The following is a 17,685-nucleotide window of genomic DNA, read 5'->3' on the forward strand; positions in this document are numbered from 1 at the left end:
CCCCATACAGTGTGTTGAGAATAATCAATCCTACCGGCTGGGGTAAATTGACTATTGACTATATTCGATTCCATAATACGGTCACTACTTGCATATTGTTGCGGTTGCTGACCCGGTCAAACAGCCGATAACGAAGCATCCTCCGGTGGGGATGGCATATCTAGCCTTATTCTCATGAAAATAACACGGGGGAGCCATGGCCTGACATGATGTCAGTATGACTGAATATTTCTGGCTGCGGCATCCTTTCTCCCCTCTTTTCCCCTTTCCCTTTCCTTTTTCTCCTTCCCGTAGTTACTATTACTTGGTTCTTTTCTTTTTCTATTTTTTTCCTTTGGTTTCTCTTCCTGCATATTACCTAGTACAGGCAGGAGTAATCCCCTTAGCTTAGCACGGCATCATTTTGCCACAAAATGCGGCGCTTCCACCCATAGCCCCGACCGTATATCTGGAATATACACGGCTATAGTGTCCCGACTCAAAGATACCAAACTACTATACTTCTTCATGAGCACTGCCTCACTACATAGCCATTGGCCTCCTAGCTGCTTTTATGCATGCTATCTCTTGTTCAGCTTTCGTTTGCCACATTGCCAGACGCAAGCGTTACTGTAGGGACGGGGGTCTATTTACGGCACTACCCGTGCTAGAAACAATTTGTTTACTGCATGGAAGCTGTTGACATAAACCCGAGTGTATATCACATATTTCCAACCCGGTTCTCTCAACTAATATTTGTCTGACATAGAGCATTCCACCATTAGGCAAACTGTCAAATCAGATTCCCGAGGTCAAATTTTACCCCCGACAAGTATGAAGGTCCAAAGTGATGAAAGACAACGGGTTTTCCAGGCATACCGGCCACTCTTCGCTGGAGAAAGCGCGTTGATCCGAAAGAAAAAGGCGATAATTAAGAGAATTGAGTCTCTTAAATGCCCTGATGCTGATTTGATTACGGACCTAGGTCAGGACAAAATTGTGAATATCTTACAGTCGCTATTAACAGATGATGCTTTTGCCGCCGAACCTATAGCCAATGAACCGCCGAGTGCAGTATTGCTTCGTCAACAAACAACTAGAACGGGAGCTAATGCTAAAATACCGGATCTTTCAAAGTCGACAGAGCCAAGTTGCGATAATAGAGAGCTGGACAAAATCGATCGTAGCGGCGTTATAGATAACAGTGCGGTGGATAAAGACCTCGAGAACTCTTCTTCTAAATGTATAGGCTTCTCTATGGCCTCGCGCTCAGATGCTTATGAAAGGTTGTGTGTACTAATTGTTTTGTAGATGAAGTCGCAAGCCAAGTTTTCTCAGATGATGCCTCGACAAATCTCTCCCATGCCCCTTTCCAAATACAACATCTGGTTCTCACGAATATACAGACCCTCCTCGAACAGGCATGCTTCGACTTTGCGTCTAAATGGGCTCCTGAGCTGATATCAACGGAGATGTGGGACTGTCCGGAAGCCATTGAGCTGAGTAAATGGACCTTGGTCTTGAACAAAGTCATCCACAAAATTCCTATTAACGCCTTCAATGCCGAGGAATATCCAAACATAAGGGCAATCCTTCACTCTGGTTATGAGATCCGGAACATCGCCGTTCACCGTAAGCGGGTAAGTCTTCAGAAGCTTGAAGATATCACGCAGGCTGCGGTTTTGTTTCTGCGAGCAATTCGTGATAACAACAGAGAGCTCCAGCTCTCCAGCGTGCATGCGGTGATGAGTGTGTTTATGTGGTCGCTGGAATCCCGACGACAGATCATCGAAGCTCGGTTTCGGGAAGAACTTGAAGAGATACAGCGCGTTCGTAAGACTCTGGATCTGAGGGAAAAAGAGGCTGAGATAGCGATGAGAACTGCGAATGCGAAAGTCAACGACCTTACTAAGTACATGCTGGAGCATTCTCTACAGGAGATATTTGGTGGAAAAGTGTAGCCGTGGGAGATATTCGGAATACCTTTTACCATACACAGTTTTGAGCGTGAATGTGTTACTATAGAATGGCAGGTTCTGGATTTTGAGCATGCATATGTGGTAGAATTTCTGAGTCCTAGCCAAGGTAGGAAAAGGGTAATACTTCCACTGCTTGAGTTACAATCGCATTGGCATGAATTATTCCCCAAGTAAACATTCAAGGGTATCAGTAACTAACAGTGGCATTGAGCGCTCTATAATATACATCCTAATAACTCCTGTCCTTTAATGGCTGTAGAGATGTGCCAGGGGAGGCTATTATTTCCCCAAGAACAGACAAGGCCTCTTGTCCTAGTCAGAGAAGACATATCCCGAAATATACTTAGTAAATCCTTCAGGACAATGCTGGGGGGAATTCGACTTTGGAAGTGTATCAGATTAACCATCAAAGAGGCTTTCCAGTCAGAGTCACTGGTGCCGCTACGATGAATAAGATATCCATTTGCGAGAGCCGGTTTGTAATTGGTGAACGAGTGGGAGTTATTCAAGCGCTGTGATAGAACCAAGGCCCAGGAATCGTCGGACTTGTCGACTAGAAGTGTTTCAGTATTCGTTTCTACCGATATCTGGGTAGGATGAACCTGAAGGTAGGATTGGGCCTGAGGTTGGGATGATTCGGATGAAAAATTCGGTGTATTAGATATATTAGGTGGGGTTGGGGCGCTGGTTGATGGATCAGGAGAAGATATGCTGGGCTTTGGAGTAGAAACCGGAGTTGACGCATTGCCAGATTGGTAGAGGGTATTCAATTGAGGTGGGGGAGGGGGTAGTTTCAAGCGTAGGTTTGGTTCTGTATTGACGGTGAGTAGGATAAGATCCACCAGACCGGAGTGATGTTGGTTGTGGCGAGCCGCAAGATTTGTCCAAGCTATACCAAGCGGTCAGTGCTTTTGGTCTTTTCATAGATAACAGTCTTAGGGCAAGAGCTGGATTTGTACCTGTTATTTCCTCGGTGTCCATTGGCTCATCCTTTGCAAGAACAACACGCCAACGGCAGCGAGACATTCCTGTCATGTCCACCATCACTTGCCAAATGTCTTCTCGAACTTCAGATAGAGGTCTACACGTATGAGAGACGTCTCGTCGTAGTGAATAGGAAAGGGTTAGCTGGCGCAAGCCTAGGTTATCACACCACGCCGCAGTAACCCACCGCTGATCCTGGCTAACAGAATATGCTACATGACATGCCTGCCCAGCATCCATGGGAGAACCTTCCTCTGTGGTTAACCGGAAAGGAATCATCTTTGGAACTGATGTTGCTAGGGTAAATGCAGGAGCGCCCGCAAACGCATCCGATATGGGGTCTTGTGGGGGACAGCGGGAGTAGACCTCTAATGCAAGTCGGAGATAGTCATTTTGTGTGGGTATTACCAACGAATCATCACCAGTGATAAAGTCGGATGGGATTATCTGCAATACCAATTCATTGAGGCGACGGACTGAACGCTTGTCAGCCTCTTCCACATATTTACGAAAGAGGCGTAAGAAAGCTACACATATATCAACCATCGCTGCACCTATCTTGAAAGGATTAACGATGTACACAACGACAGTTTTGTTGTTCATCGATAGATTTGACAGCGCAATTCCTATTTCGAGTGTTAATATTAATGGAAATTTGGGAAGGTTTATCTATCACGTACCTAAAGATTCACAGATATGCTGTAACCTCCGCATAATTGATGTATAGTCTAGCTTATCCTGACTCAGGGACCATGGAACCAAACCCTTTGCGCTACCATGACGGGCGAATGTACCAAGATTGGCACCCAAGTATGTTAAACCCAGCCTATCAAGAAAGGCATTGGCGCTCTCTTGCATAGACACAGGGTGTAGGCAATAGGAAATGATATCCTTCTTGCCCTTGAGAGGTTCAAGGCCGAATGTTTCCCAAAAGGATATAGCGGTTGGTAGGACTTCGAGAGAGCAATTTCCACGCCTAATGTGCATATGAGGTGGCCTTAAATTAACGATGGCGCCGCCCGTGGTATCCTTAATTTGCTGGCTGGGTCCAATGTCACTTATTGATGCATAACTCTTAAGGCTGGGCCTACGAGATTGGCCCAGTGCGTTGATGTCATCTATTGACGCCTGCCAAATATCTTTCTCATTCTCCTCGTAGGCGATCTCCGTTTTATGCGTCAAAGTAGATTGAGTAATTTGGTCGACCAAAAGCTGTGCCACATGGAGCGTCTCATCTCGACCGCAGAGAGCTGAGCGAATGCTGGGTTCGAACGCTGTAAAGTATTTTGACAATAACCAATCAGTAGCTGGGTAGATAAGCCCAGCTAATAGCACATCCTCTTCCAAATCAGAGTGTGTTGAATAACGCTTTCTAACATTAAATCCAGGACTTTGTAGAGAAGAACTAACTGAGAAGATTTCCTCCAAATCTCCCCTCCTTAACCTGTTATCGATGGGATCAACGGGGCGCATCTTATTGAACCCAGCCTGTTCATAGTGATCCCCTGAAACAGAGGACGTAGAGGAGGTAGAAGACGAGCATCGTTCGCTGTCTGCGCCATCCAAGCGTTCATTAATCTTACGAGGGTATACATGCTGCCCTAACTTATAGACTGGTGCTGACGAATCATTAACCATGGGTATTTTCGTCGTATGTGAATCCGCATTGTAATTGAAGGTTTTATGATCGGGGAGGAACCAGAATCTACCATCAATCCCATATTTTCTGTCGGAGAAGTCAAGCCCATGCCGGAACGATACTGCATCATAACGACCTTTATGTTGCCCTGATTGATTGCTTGCTTCTACTGGAAGTTTTGTGGCGGAGTTAATCGTGTTTTTAGGCTTCTCTGAACTCCCTTTCGGGCTCGAAAATAAAATACGTTTTACTCCTGATGGGCTTAGTGGTGGGCTTATTGGACGTTCCGTATTCCTATCTGTGTCTGCCGCTCTAGCCGTGGGTTGGCTGCTTTTAATTTCACTTTGTCCTTGATTTGCGCCTTCTTCCACAAGATTGTCTAACATTGGAGTTTCCATTCCGTGGGACTCGGTAGGCGGAACTGGTTCTAATGAGGCTAGTGACTCACTCATCTCCAGATCTGGCTTTGATTCTGCCGTGGGGTGGTCTGATATGACGAAATTATGGCTTGGGTTCCCGGAATCAACGTCCAGGTTGGTGTCAGAGAGCCCAGGTTCGTCAAAAAAATTGAAATCTGCCTCGGTAATTCCTTTGTTATCAAAATTGTCATCCATCTCTTCGAATAAGTCATCATCGGCCGTGTCATACATCCCAGTACCGGTACCGAGCCCAGGAGATGTTGCTTCTAGCAAATTTCGGGTATTAGGATTTAAGGATTCGGTTATGTTAGCATCAGGTTCCTCCCTAGAAATATGGGATAGTTCAAGAGGGTACTGCCCGCCGGAGTGATCGGAAGAAAGTTGCCCGAAACCTAATGTACCTCCTGGAGGAGTTGGATATACCGTAGCTGGATGGAAATCTGGACATAAAAATGCTCTTGCCATGCTCTCAGTTGTGTTTGGGATATCAATTCCATCGGGTGATGCCAGTGTTTCGCTTCGAGGGTGTTGCTCGGGGTGCTGAGCTACATCTGATGGAGCATTCCGTGATAAAACCTCGTCTCTAGGTACAGAGCATTTTAACCACTGGCGAGCGTACTGTAGAGGTCCCAGACTGTCGCGGGATAAAGTCTCAGCTCCTTGAATTGGAGAGCTAGTGGGGAAACGGGCTTTTTTGAAACATAACTGTGCTGGCCAGTAAATTCTTCGGGTACCAGTAGCCTTACCCTGGCCTAACCTTTGATGACGGGTCACCACTTCAACCTGTACCCATCTCATGTTATCTGATATCTCTATAGGAACTCCTGTTCTCTCAAGCCAAGAGCAAACCGCCAATTTCCATGGATCCTGACCCTCGCTAGAGAACCCGTTCCTTGAACTATGCATGTTGTTGGAGTGATATGAGTTGCCGGTACCAAGCGCATATTCACTACCCCCTATACCTATATACCTTGCTATTGTTCCTGCGGGAGCAAGCCATATATTGTCATGCAATCGTAATTCACCAATGCTACTGACCCCAAGGCCTTCTGAAAGTTGGCTTATTCCAGGTTGGGATCTGGATCGAAGAGATATGACCACCTTGCCACTTTGGGACAATTCAATATCCAGTGTTGAAATAACGGAGGTAGAAGTACCGCCAGGGGACATGTCAGAATCTGCGGCTGTGAAGAAGGTCCGTTTCCCGAGGGGTATAGCCCCATGACGCTTAGTCAAATGAAGCGACAGTGACCAAGCTATTGAGTTAATGAACGACGCATATAGAGACGAATGCGTTAGTTCCAAGGATGCGGGCATCTCTAGCTTATTTCTGCTCGATAGATTCTCAGCCAAACTAGAATTTCGGGTGTTTTCTGAGGATTTGGATAGTAGCTTTTGAGCAAGTTCAGCTATAGACGTAGTTCCTCCACAATATTCTATAAATCCTAGTCAGTAATTATCCCTGTATAATTACTTAAGAGTAGCGTACCGTATATTGGCACTTGTCCAACAATTAGGTCTTCTGAATCCTTGCGCTGATTTGATGCAAATGATTTTAGTCTAGAAAACTCAGCATCAAGTGAGAACACCCAGATTCCAGCTCCATCAGAAGACGGACACGTAAGACACCCAGCCTCTCGTAGTGTTAATGCACACATTTGGATTTTCTTAAAGAGCTGATTAACGGAAGACCCAGAGGTTCCAAGACCACTCCCGTTGGAATCAACTCCATAAACTTTCCAGTGACAGGTCGAGAGTTCATCCTGGTTAGCCGTTAGTGTTAACTGCATCAAGATAGCCCGCTGTTGTAGAGATGGACATACAAAGACTCGACCGTTGGTTTCCGCTCCGATTGGAAACTCCATGATTGCTAAAAATTTCTGTGCAGAGATAACTTTTCGCCATTGAAAGTAAAAGAACAGAAGAGAAATATGCCCAAAACCCCCGTGGCAGCATCTCTAAGGGCAAGATCCAGTAATAATATGACAATAAATGTGACTGGATGTCTCGAAGCCTCCAGGTATGAGAGGCCACCTAGGGCATCCCGTCACACTTTTAAAGGTGGAAAGTCACATAAAGAATAGTAGTTCATCCGCACAGAATCTGGTATCAATAGTGAAGATGACTAGAGGACGAGACAAGCCATGAACACCAGGAGTTGGGTTTGATATCATCACCTTCATCTTCGCGCGTTCGAAAACGTTTTGATTTGACCTCCAATTAAGGTTGCGCTTATATAAGATGAATTTCTCCACGTGATGTAAAGCTTGCACAGGTGCCAGGTAGATTAAAGTTTTGAGATAAAAATAACCTTTTTTTTGTTCGAGGAAATTTTTGGATATTCAACAGGACGAAGAGGAAGCAAAAGGGCCGTGAAAAGGGATCAGCAGGGTGTTAAGCGAGAATGAAGCTTTCCAACCATTCGGCGGTGCCAGTGTACACGATATCTGGCTCGTCTACTGCCAGGCCTCTTCCAGAATGGCTAGCCAGAAGACGGAAGCGAAGCTTGAAAGCAGACGCAGAGTATTCGAACCGAGTGGAACTGCTGCAAGATTTCGAGTTTGAAGAAGCAAGTCAGTGTATTCGGGTTAGTGAGGATGGACAGTGGGTGATGTCCACAGGTCAGTATTGTCGAGTGTCTCCAATGAGCAGATAGATTTCTAATTGGAAACGAAACACAGGTACCTACAAGCCCCAAATGCATGTACATTACCTACCACATTTATCTCTATCGTATGCCCGCCATACAATATCCTTAAATACGACATTCTTGCTCCTATCATCAGATTATTCAAAATCACTTCATTTACAATCAGATCGGTCCCTGGAATTCCATACGCCTTCCGGATGCCATTACACTACCCGTCTGCCTCGATACGGCAGGGATTTGGTGTACGATAGACAATCCGCAGAAGCGCTCACGCCCGCTGTTGGAGTCAATGAGAATGGCATGGGAGAAGTGTTTCGGTTAAACCTGGAGCAGGGTAGGTATATGCGCAGCTATGAAGTTGAGGTTGGAGGTGATGATTTCACCTCTCTTGGTGGAGGAGCCCTTCAAGGTGGCATACACACGGGAAGCGTTAACACCGGAGCAGTAGCTGAGGAAAGTCACAATCTGCTTGCTTTCGGAACGTCAATTGGAACTGTGGAGCTCTGGGATCCTCGCGCAAAAGCCAGAGCGGCTATTCTTCCATCTTATACAAACGAAAAATCAGAAATCACCGCTCTAGAGTTCAACAGATCGGGGCTTACTCTTGCCACAGGATCGTCTAAAGGCCTGATTCATTTATACGATCTTCGATCCCCAATTCCCATTCTCGAAAAGGACCAAGGCTACGGCTACCCCATCCACACATTAACCTTCCTTACTTCATCTATCTCCACTCGCGAGCAGACAAGTGACCCGAAAATTATGTCAGCCGATAAGCGCATTATCAAAATATGGGATCAACGGGATGGTACTCCGTGGACGTCTGTGGAACCAGCTGTTGACATTAACAGTGTAGCCTGGTGCAAAGATAGTGGTATGCTACTAACGGCCAATGAAGGAAGGCAGCAACACTCATTCTTCATTCCACAATTGGGGCCTGCACCAAAGTGGTGCGCATTCCTGGACAACCTCGTTGAAGAAATGGCGGATGACCCTAACGACCCTCATGCGTTTGCTACCGGCCAGTCAGGCTCTGTTTATGATAATTACAAGTTCCTCACTGTTCCTCAGTTGCGTACTTTGAACTTGGACCATCTCATTGGAACCACTACATTACTACGTCCGTACATGCATGGTTACTTCGTTGCCCAACGATTGTATGAAGAGGCACGACTTATCGCCAACCCGTTCATATGGGAAGAAGAAAGGGAGAGGAAAATCAAAGAGAAGATTGATAAAGAGAGAGAGAGCCGTGTTCGTGGAAAGAAGAAGGTTGCAGCCAAGGTTAACCGAAAGCTTGCAGAGAGACTACTTGAGAAGGAAGAGAAAAGAGAACGGCTTCAGGCCCGGAGGGTATTGGCGCAAGGAGGAGATGATAATGCCAAGAAGGAAGAGAATGGTACCGGCCCTGCTGAATCAAGCACTGGCGGCTTACTTGGTGATTCACGTTTCAGCAAACTGTTCGATGATCAAGACTTCGCGATTGACGAGAACTCGAGAGAATACCTTCTCACTCACTCGGGCAATGCTCCTGTGGCTACCCCTAAGCCCGAGAGAGGATTGACAGCTGTTGAGGAGGAAGCTATTGATGAAGTACCAGCTTCAAGCTCAGATAACTCGTCTTCGGAAGATGAAGGTCCACGACCGACACGGGAGCCGTCTTCTAATCAGATATCTACTGCTTCTTATAGGCGAGGCAAACCCAGACAGCCTCAGATGCAAGTGACCTCATCGTCTAAGGCCTCACGCACGCACGATCGTTCATTTGAGTCCAGAGTTCGTAAGCACCAAACCAAGGAGCGCCCTTCAGTAGCGCGATCAGGGGGGGAGAAAACTGTCACTTTTGCACCTCAGCCGAAATCCAAGTCTAGACCAGTGGCCGACAATATTGATCGGACGAGCTACCGGAAGAAAGACCGCAGAAGTGCCTCCGGAAATACATTCAGAAACATGTAAGAGTAGCGTTGCTTATATACCCGTACAATATCTGCTAGGAAACCCGGTATAGAAAGATACGGATAATGCCTGCCTCGCCCTCTCTTGGTACCTGCATGGCATTTACAAACGAGTCTACGGCTCTATGTAGCCAACCGGAACCGACATCAGACCTAACGTGATACTCAAATGCGACATGTTTCGGTCAATTGGCTAATTTGCATATCCCTGAATGCCTCAAGTGACCCGTGAATAGAAACAAAGTCGACTGGCAAATGCTGGTAATTATTGATGGTTAGGCTGGGAGTTAATGAGCCTAGTAAACCGAACCTCTACGGCCGGTTGCTATCTGACCTGCGACGCAGCTCCAGTGAGAGCAAGCAGGAAGAAGACATATCCGGCCTTAAGGTTCCATCGGGCTTTGATAGCCTCCAATGAGATGCTCAAGTCTCGTCTATTTTGTACAACCCTAGAGCTGCTACATCTATGTATTACTAAAATTATGACAACATATATAATGAAAGGCATCACTACATCTATTATTGGAACTCCTACCCCGGGGGGAAGACTGATCAATCACTCTAAGCACGGCTGCACTCTACCTTGGCTACAATCTCGTTGACTTTCTCCAAGCTTGCGCCGGTTCCATTCTCATACCTCTCCCAGAAGTTACTTGTATCGTTCACCCTCGGGTAAGGAACATCAGGGACAGGCACGCCCAGGAACTTGCAGAGAGGCTCCCATCCATCCTTCGCCTCGAACTCGAGTAAGTTGTCCGCTGGAACTAAGTCACGGACCATCTGGTAGTGCTGTTCCCAGACCTCCTTTCCATTCTTGCGGAAATCGCCGTGAAACAAATTGCCCCATAGTAGATTGAGCATCTCCACTCGCTTCCCTTGGATACCCAGCTCCCTGTTGGCAATATGGGCCTTGTGAATAGTGTCGAGAACAGAACTTAATAAGAGTCAGAAATTGAAACATGGGCATATTGTAGTGTATACTGCAGGGCGGTACTTACTTGTACCATTTATCAACGTCTCTCTTGTTTAACACAACCTTAGCGTCCGGGTAAGCCGCCACGAGTTCAGGAATAAAGACGCAACCGGGAGCGTCAGTTGTAGCCTTGAGGCAAGTAAGCTTTCCGTTTCCGGGAAGTCTGTTATTATCTGGCATCATACCTGGCAATGACCCAGTAGAGCGTCCCAATCCTTCTTTTCAAAGCTGCCGACGCCTTCAAATTTCGCACGAGCAGCATCGATCCACATTTCGCAATCCCTTTGGTTCTCTACGGCACAGGAAACCATATGGTATGTGTCTTCGAAACCGAGTATTTTCAGGGCTGTCCTAAGAGCTGGTGGATAGATCAGTACAACACTATAGCCTGGGTGGATGAGGGTGATCTGGTGATGGGCAGCAGAGCCAACAACATACAGAGTGTTCCGGTACGAGGCATCCCCGCGCATATCACTTTCATAGGGACCACGCGGGTACAGGTTCGCCTGTCAATATCAGTGATGACTGGGTTCTCCATACTTGATAGACAATAAATGTTTCGTGTAGCTGCGGTAGGAATGGTAGAGGATTCAACGCTGGATACTCGATTTAAGAAGATGTGGTAGATAGACGAGCGCAGAACAGAACAGGCCAACTGCGTCGCATTTATACCTCAAGTCTTCTACAGCATTTCTTATTCGCATCATGTACCCCACGCATTCGTTTGCAGGCCCGCCTTATTGGCCAAGGGTGAGAATCCTTGAGCTCCCTCACGAACGCTTCACAGGGTCGACAGGCGGGCTGTAAGGTGCCGACATCCCGTTTGATGAAAGCATCAGATACGATTTTCAGAGTGGACAGACGGCCCGGGATGTTCTTTGATACTCGCTATCTCCGACCCCGGCGGCCTTATTGACCTTCAATACCGGCCTCCCCTCAGCCCACAAGCAGGGGCTACGGAGTTATATGGCGGCCCGGGGATAGCGCGAATAGCCCGCCTGCGGCTGTTCGCATGAGAGGATAAAGTTCGGTCCTCAGGGACAGAGCCACCCCGCAGCTAACTGCCTGGCGCAGTGTAGCGCGAAGCTTGTCTCACAGAAAATGAAGTATGTGCTCTGTATTCCGCGCTTTGCAGATTACTGTGTTCTTTAAACTGCGAAGAAAAGAGGATCATTGATCGGACTTTCTATGACTGTAAGTGAAAGGCTGAGAGGACCATCTGCTCGAGAAGTCTTCAGCCTTGAGCCACTCTGCGACTCGGAGATCGAGCTTCACGGATCTGCATCCTGTGGAACACTGCGATTGGTGGACATGCAGATGATGCATGGCCCCAGAAGACCTCCAGCAGAGGGCCAAAAAAAGTATTTGGAGAGCCAAAGTTGTACCCAGGAGATACTTGTACGGGATAGCCAGGGTACACCGGGTCCAGGGTTCATTTGGATATCATTTTCAGGCCAGCTGGATACTACAAGAATTATCAGGACCAGCTAAGGGAACCCAGCCAAGCCGGAACGACGATTTCCGATTTCCACGCAAGGGAGCTCATACAGGAGCAAATAACCTGCAGCTGGTTGCTGGGATGTTAAGAAGGATGACAAGATGACAATGAACTGACGAAGCAAACTAGCGTCTCCCCTTGCGCTTGTCGCCCTCGGTCGCAGACAACGACCGACCGTCCGAGGACACGTTACGACCGACTTGGTCAGCATCTCGGGGAGACAGTAGGAGGCAGGCCGGCGGCCTCCACGTTTTGTCCGTTTCTCGCGACTTGACGTCTTCTTTTTTCGAGTCTCTCTTTGATATATCGAGATTTCGACCTCGAACGTTCCGACTGCCGCTTTCGGTCGAACGGATTACTAAGCTTATTTTGATGACTAATAAATGGTATGATGACGTAAGAAAGAAAGTTAAAAGAGAGGGGGGGGAAAAAAGGGAAAATCAGAGCAAAAACAACATCAAAAAGACGAACAAAAGAGCGAAAGCAGAGAGAAGACACGAATAATTTCAGCCGTCCAGCAAGGAAACAGCAGCTTGATAATCCGGGGGCGCTCGGAGTACAGTAGTAGCTGTGCTTAAGTTGTCCCTGATATACCTCGAAATGTTGGAGCTAACCTACAGCCCACCGGATCTGGATTCCCGAGTGAGAATGAGGATATCAAGGACTTCGACATATAACTCTACCCGAGTTACTGAAGATGTCTTAGCATCCTAACAGCCCAGGGCATACCCCATATATCCTGGGTGGTGGTGAGGAGCACTGTATCCACGGCCGGTACGTTTCCTCCGGCCGAACCAATAGTGCTTTATGGGAGATCGGGAGTATCAGTCTATTTCTCCGATTTGAACCTCCCCAGGCCAGGAAAAGTCGTTCATCCGTACCTAATGGCTAATTGTTAGCTGCCAAGCCTACGCCCTTTGGGATATGGAATCTATGTTCCCGTTGTTCTCAGTACAAAGGGTCCGTTCTGCAGAATTCCAATGTGAAGACCTTCATTTATGGAACCCCCGAGTGGGTGAGAATGTCGAGTATCCTCTATGCTGGCTGTACACTAGGATTGCCCATAGACAAGTGTGAAATCATGCTTGATGAGTATGAGTATCTGGGAGTTGGTGCTTAACCTCGTGCCTGAGATTTTCAATCCCAACCATCTCGAGCCACACGAAGGAGGTCCGTTTATATACTTAGATTACTGAGCTTCGGTGCAACCTTCGGCTCACTGCGTTGGCTCCGAGTAGTAGATAGTATGATTACCGTTTGTTTCATTGTTGTTGCCGCCTTATTGACATGCATAGTGATGATGTGTCACCCATTGAACTACCATGGTCAATGACTATCCTATTGATCGAGCTATAAACAACCGTATAACAAGACATTACTTTCTCTATTCATCTCTCCTGTTTTATACCTGTTTCATTTCCAAGGCAAAACCTTTTGCTAGCTAGCGGAGTCGCGCGGGATGCCAAGCCTCATATGATCACACAACTAGATAAATTCCAACAGTTGCTGTTGCGGTTCCTCAAGACAACAAGCAAACCAACCAACGCAGGGCGAGTAACCATATCAGCCGTCCCGCGGCGACTGCTTCACTATAGAAAAATCTGGCAGGGCGACAGCCCGAGTAACTGCAAGCTTGGCCATATATCAGGACTTTATTTAAGGGCACAGCCAATCCCAACCAGCCATGGCGTCCCGCGCTACTCTTTTCATGACGCCGGCGGAGACCGAGCGGATACAAAAGACAGCCCAGGAACATGTCCGGAAACGCCAGGGGCAGGCTGGCCAGCCTCGAGAGGCCCATGACACGAAGGCCCTGGTCCAGCAAGCCGTTGGTAAGTCCGTGATGGATGACTTTGCAGCGGCAGCGTTAGATTTGGGTACACTGCCAAAGGACAAGAGCGAGGATACCGTGCCAGCATATGCGGTTGGCTGTCAATATCTGCCCTGCACAACCAGCCTGGCGGATCTAGAGCCCATCAAGTTATCAGACCTTCGTATGGAAACGCACCATCGCGGCCGAGTGCTCTCTCTCCGCCGTATCTCCCCAGTGGTCAAGCTAAGGTCGTCTAGCTGGACTATCGTGCAGGAAGCAGGCTCGGATGATGCAGACAGGCTTGAGCTATCCCTCCACAACACAAGAAATGGAGAAGATATATTAGACTCCGCCTCAGCGTTCTTCATTAAGGAGCCTTATTATACCCTTAATACCAATCATGAATCTGTGATTCGCGTCGACCACCCCTCGGATATGATCATTACCACTTACAGTGACAACCCATCCTCGTGGAGGAATAACACAGGCAACAAGGACTCGGCATCCACTGCCTCTAAATCAGCCACCCAGTGTAAGGAAGAAGGAAATGCTGCTCTTGGGAAGAAAGCATACTGGAGGGCCCACGCCTGCTACTCTGATGGTTTAAAATCAATTCCAAAAGACGATGATAGCACACTGCGTAAGGATATCTATCGAAACCGTTCTTACGTCAACCTTCTCCTGCAACGTTACGACGAGGCGATATCTGACGCATTCGCCTCTCTCACTCATGGAACTGAAGAGGAACAGAAGGCCCTTGATGCAAAGGCGTATTCCCGTGCTGGCAGTGCAGCCTACAGCCTTGGTGATTTTCAGGCAGCCAAAGGCTTCTTTGAGGAACAAGAGAAACTCCAGCCGGACGATAGACTGGTCAAGATTAACCTGAAAAGAATAAAACTGCGTTCCCAAGAGAAGGAATCAGGCACATATGATCTACAAAAAGTGGCATCCAGCCTTTCAAAATTGCAGGGCCGAGCCGATGTCGCAAGCTACTATGGATTCACTGAAATCAAGGAAAGCCCTGGAGCCGGACGTGGGCTTTTTGCCACGCGTGATATAGAACCTAACGAAACAATCATGTACGAGAAAGCGTTCTGCGTCGTCTGGAGCCACGACCCGGAGGCAATGTCGTGTCTGACCATTGATATGCGAGACAATGCTAAAATCAGAGTATTCCCGTCTGGTCTACACAAAGCCATAGTACAAAAACTAATGAACAACCCTTCCCAAGTGGAACGCGTGTTGGCCCTCTGTGGAGAGTATGAAGGGCTCGGTAACAAGCTTCGCGAAATTGACGGTCAACCCGTCCTGGATACTTTCCAATTACATGATATTGTCCAGCGCAACGCCTTTGGACCTGGCCAACAGACCGAAAATGAAGATGTCACCAACGCTAGTACCGGCCTCTGGTCTCGGGCATCATACATAAACCATTCCTGTGTCGCAAATACTAAGAAAGACTTTATCGGTGACCTGATTATCCTGCGTGCTACTCGTCGAATTCTAGCTGGTGAGGAACTCACTCATTGCTACGATGATAACAGTGATTATAGCACCAGGGTAGCAACTATTGAGCGAACATGGGGCTTTAAATGCCAATGCAAGCTCTGTGTTGCCGAGGAGGCTGATGGTGAGGAATTACGCCAAAAGCGTGCAAACCTTGAAAAGGAGGTCGGCAATTTTATGAAGAAAGAAAACGCACAGCAGCCAAAGAAAATTGCCATCATCAGGGCCAAGCGTCTGCGTCAGAATATTTTGGACACGTATGATCAGAATAAGTACAAGGACCTACCACGCAGAGCTCTCTTTGGCATCGAGCAATGGTTGCAGGCAGCTCGTGCCTTGTAGTTCTTATGGGAAAGAAAATGTATGTCATATACCGGGTACTGTGCCGCCGAACAAATATACTTACCAGAGCCAAAATTATCCATGTATCTAGATATTATCAAGAATAAAAAAGTGTTCTTAGAGTACCATCGCGCTCAGAGTTTAAAGTACCCAGGCTGCAGATGTTGAAAGACGCCTTCGGGATCATATTTCTTAGCCACATTGTGAAGCCGTTCAATATTGGCCTTTCCGTAGCTTCGAATAGGATCTTGCTTGACACTCGCATAATTCATATAAACAAAGTCGCTCCAGAGTCCCCGTTCCTCAGCCTTTGCTTTTGCTTTCTCAAGCCAGTCAACATATGCGTCGACGACAACCTTATCGTCTTCTGTGTTCTCCCATCTAGCGCTGGGATTCATGATGATAATGGGATTTGTATCATCTAGACCTAACGCATTACCGCCCCGTCTGGCCATTGGTTTGAGCATTGGGGTGCCAATCGGTTCCAGTGAATATACCGGTAGATACCCCTTGACTTTCTTTCGTAGAGGGTCGATAGCCTTAACCCAAAGTTCTAGGAGGTCTGAGAGAAGCTCCGCATCGGCCTCAATCGTTGCTGTCCAGTAACTCTCCCTCAGGCCATTGGGATTGGCATCATTGAAATCCGTTGCAATCTGTGCCAGTGTAGAAGACTTTACTGTGTCCATCACCCGGCCTGGTTCAGCAAATATCCCATCAAAGACCGCAGGATGGGTGTGGTTGTCCTTCATAGGCTCAGCATATTCCACTTGTGCTACGCAAATATACTGATCGAACTGTTGGACGTATACAACATTCATTATCAACGCGGACTTGGGATCCCGTTCTGCACCGTATCTGGTATATTCCGCCAAATGCCGGAACATGCTCGCATTCTGAGCCCCCGGGTATACCAAATTCCCTCCCCACATCTCTCCCTGTCTTAAAGGGTATGAAAAGACCTCGAACTTAGTGACCAGGCCGAAGTTGTTGCCACCCCCTCGGAGAGCCCAATATAGATCAGTATGTTGATGGGAGCTTGCATGAACAATATCGCCAGAAGCCATGACAACTTCGAAACTCTGAACATTGTCTGCTGCCCATCCATATAGGTTGCTGAAGAAAGAGATGCCTCCTCCAAGTGTCAGGCCGCCAACACCAATATCAGCCACCCTCCCGCCAACAACCGCCAGGTCTTCTTTCTGGAGCTGCGAGTAGACGTTGAGCCAAGTGTTCCCTGTACCTAGAGAGACAGTACGTCTATCTTTGCTCACAATAATGCTCTTTAGGGAGGAAAAGTCGATGGTAAGACCACCGGCAATATTTGAAGCACCAGCCATAGCAGCATGGCCCCCTGATTTTGCTGCAAAGGGGCACCCGGTACGGCGGCAGATTTTGATAGCAGCAGCGACATCCTGTGATTTTTTAGGACGGAAGAAACATGCTGGAGATGTTTCCGATTGCTGAGAAGACCAGAACTGCGTCTTTTCCTCGTCATAGACGGTGGTATTCGGCAGATTGACCTGGTCTGCAAACTTGCTCGTCAAAGCTTTGCACTGTTTGAAGTTTTTAGTTAACTGATATTACAAGAAACAGCATTATTGCCGTAGAAAGACATACTGCCTGGACGCAATAATCTGATATTGCACTGAGTTGGACCTGAGTCGCCAGGACATCAGCCGAGAAGACAGCAAGCCCGACGAGGCCAGTCGCTAGTTTCTGACCGAAAAATCTCATATCTGCTGGTGACGTCAAGTGTTAAAGAATGCACTTGATTGTCCATCGCAGCGGCCAGAATGAACTGGCAACTACCCCGTATTTCACGTCTCAATAATTGTCAAGCCTTCATGAAGGATCACCAATCAAAATAGAACCTGGCTGAAGAATTTTGCTCTTTGCATGATGTTGAAAGTCAGTTTAGACTAGCAGGCGGATTGAAAACTTCTAATTT

General features: G+C 47.4%; 7 protein-coding genes across 7 annotated transcripts; 4 read left to right on the forward strand and 3 right to left on the reverse strand.

Moving 5' to 3' along the window:
* Positions 1-813: 813 nt before the first annotated feature.
* On the forward strand, positions 814-1,940 carry TERG_03024 (uncharacterized protein; the record flags this gene model as incomplete). Its single annotated transcript, XM_003235923.1, has 2 exons — positions 814-1,222; positions 1,291-1,940. The coding sequence occupies 2 exons, from the start codon at positions 814-816 to the stop codon at positions 1,938-1,940; spliced, it is 1,059 nt and encodes a 352-aa protein (XP_003235971.1).
* Positions 1,941-3,614: 1,674 nt separating this feature from the next.
* Positions 3,615-6,317, reverse strand: TERG_03025 (uncharacterized protein; the record flags this gene model as incomplete). The annotated part of the gene is made up of 1 exon (XM_003235924.2): positions 3,615-6,317. The coding sequence occupies one exon, from the start codon at positions 6,315-6,317 to the stop codon at positions 3,615-3,617; it is 2,703 nt and encodes a 900-aa protein (XP_003235972.2).
* A 1,381-nt stretch (positions 6,318-7,698) lies between these two features.
* Positions 7,699-9,606, forward strand: TERG_03026 (uncharacterized protein; the record flags this gene model as incomplete). Its single annotated transcript, XM_003235925.2, has 1 exon — positions 7,699-9,606. The coding sequence occupies one exon, from the start codon at positions 7,699-7,701 to the stop codon at positions 9,604-9,606; it is 1,908 nt and encodes a 635-aa protein (XP_003235973.2).
* A 560-nt stretch (positions 9,607-10,166) lies between these two features.
* On the reverse strand, positions 10,167-11,116 carry TERG_03027 (uncharacterized protein; the record flags this gene model as incomplete). Its single annotated transcript, XM_003235926.1, has 4 exons — positions 10,167-10,539; positions 10,604-10,707; positions 10,764-10,936; positions 11,017-11,116. The coding sequence occupies 4 exons, from the start codon at positions 11,114-11,116 to the stop codon at positions 10,167-10,169; spliced, it is 750 nt and encodes a 249-aa protein (XP_003235974.1).
* Positions 11,117-11,766: 650 nt separating this feature from the next.
* TERG_03028 (uncharacterized protein) lies at positions 11,767-12,069 on the forward strand (the record flags this gene model as incomplete). Its single annotated transcript, XM_003235927.2, has 1 exon — positions 11,767-12,069. One exon carries the CDS (start codon positions 11,767-11,769, stop codon positions 12,067-12,069), a length of 303 nt encoding a protein of 100 aa, XP_003235975.1.
* A 1,691-nt stretch (positions 12,070-13,760) lies between these two features.
* On the forward strand, positions 13,761-15,737 carry TERG_03030 (uncharacterized protein; the record flags this gene model as incomplete). Its single annotated transcript, XM_003235929.1, has 1 exon — positions 13,761-15,737. One exon carries the CDS (start codon positions 13,761-13,763, stop codon positions 15,735-15,737), a length of 1,977 nt encoding a protein of 658 aa, XP_003235977.1.
* A 134-nt stretch (positions 15,738-15,871) lies between these two features.
* TERG_03031 (uncharacterized protein) lies at positions 15,872-17,471 on the reverse strand (the record flags this gene model as incomplete). Its single annotated transcript, XM_003235930.1, has 2 exons — positions 15,872-17,290; positions 17,355-17,471. 2 exons carry the CDS (start codon positions 17,469-17,471, stop codon positions 15,872-15,874), a joined length of 1,536 nt encoding a protein of 511 aa, XP_003235978.1.
* Positions 17,472-17,685: the final 214 nt, after the last annotated feature.

The sequence above is a fragment of the Trichophyton rubrum genome (genome assembly GCF_000151425.1).
Source record: "Trichophyton rubrum CBS 118892 genomic scaffold supercont2.3, whole genome shotgun sequence".
NCBI classification, from domain to species: Eukaryota; Fungi; Ascomycota; class Eurotiomycetes; order Onygenales; family Arthrodermataceae; genus Trichophyton; species Trichophyton rubrum.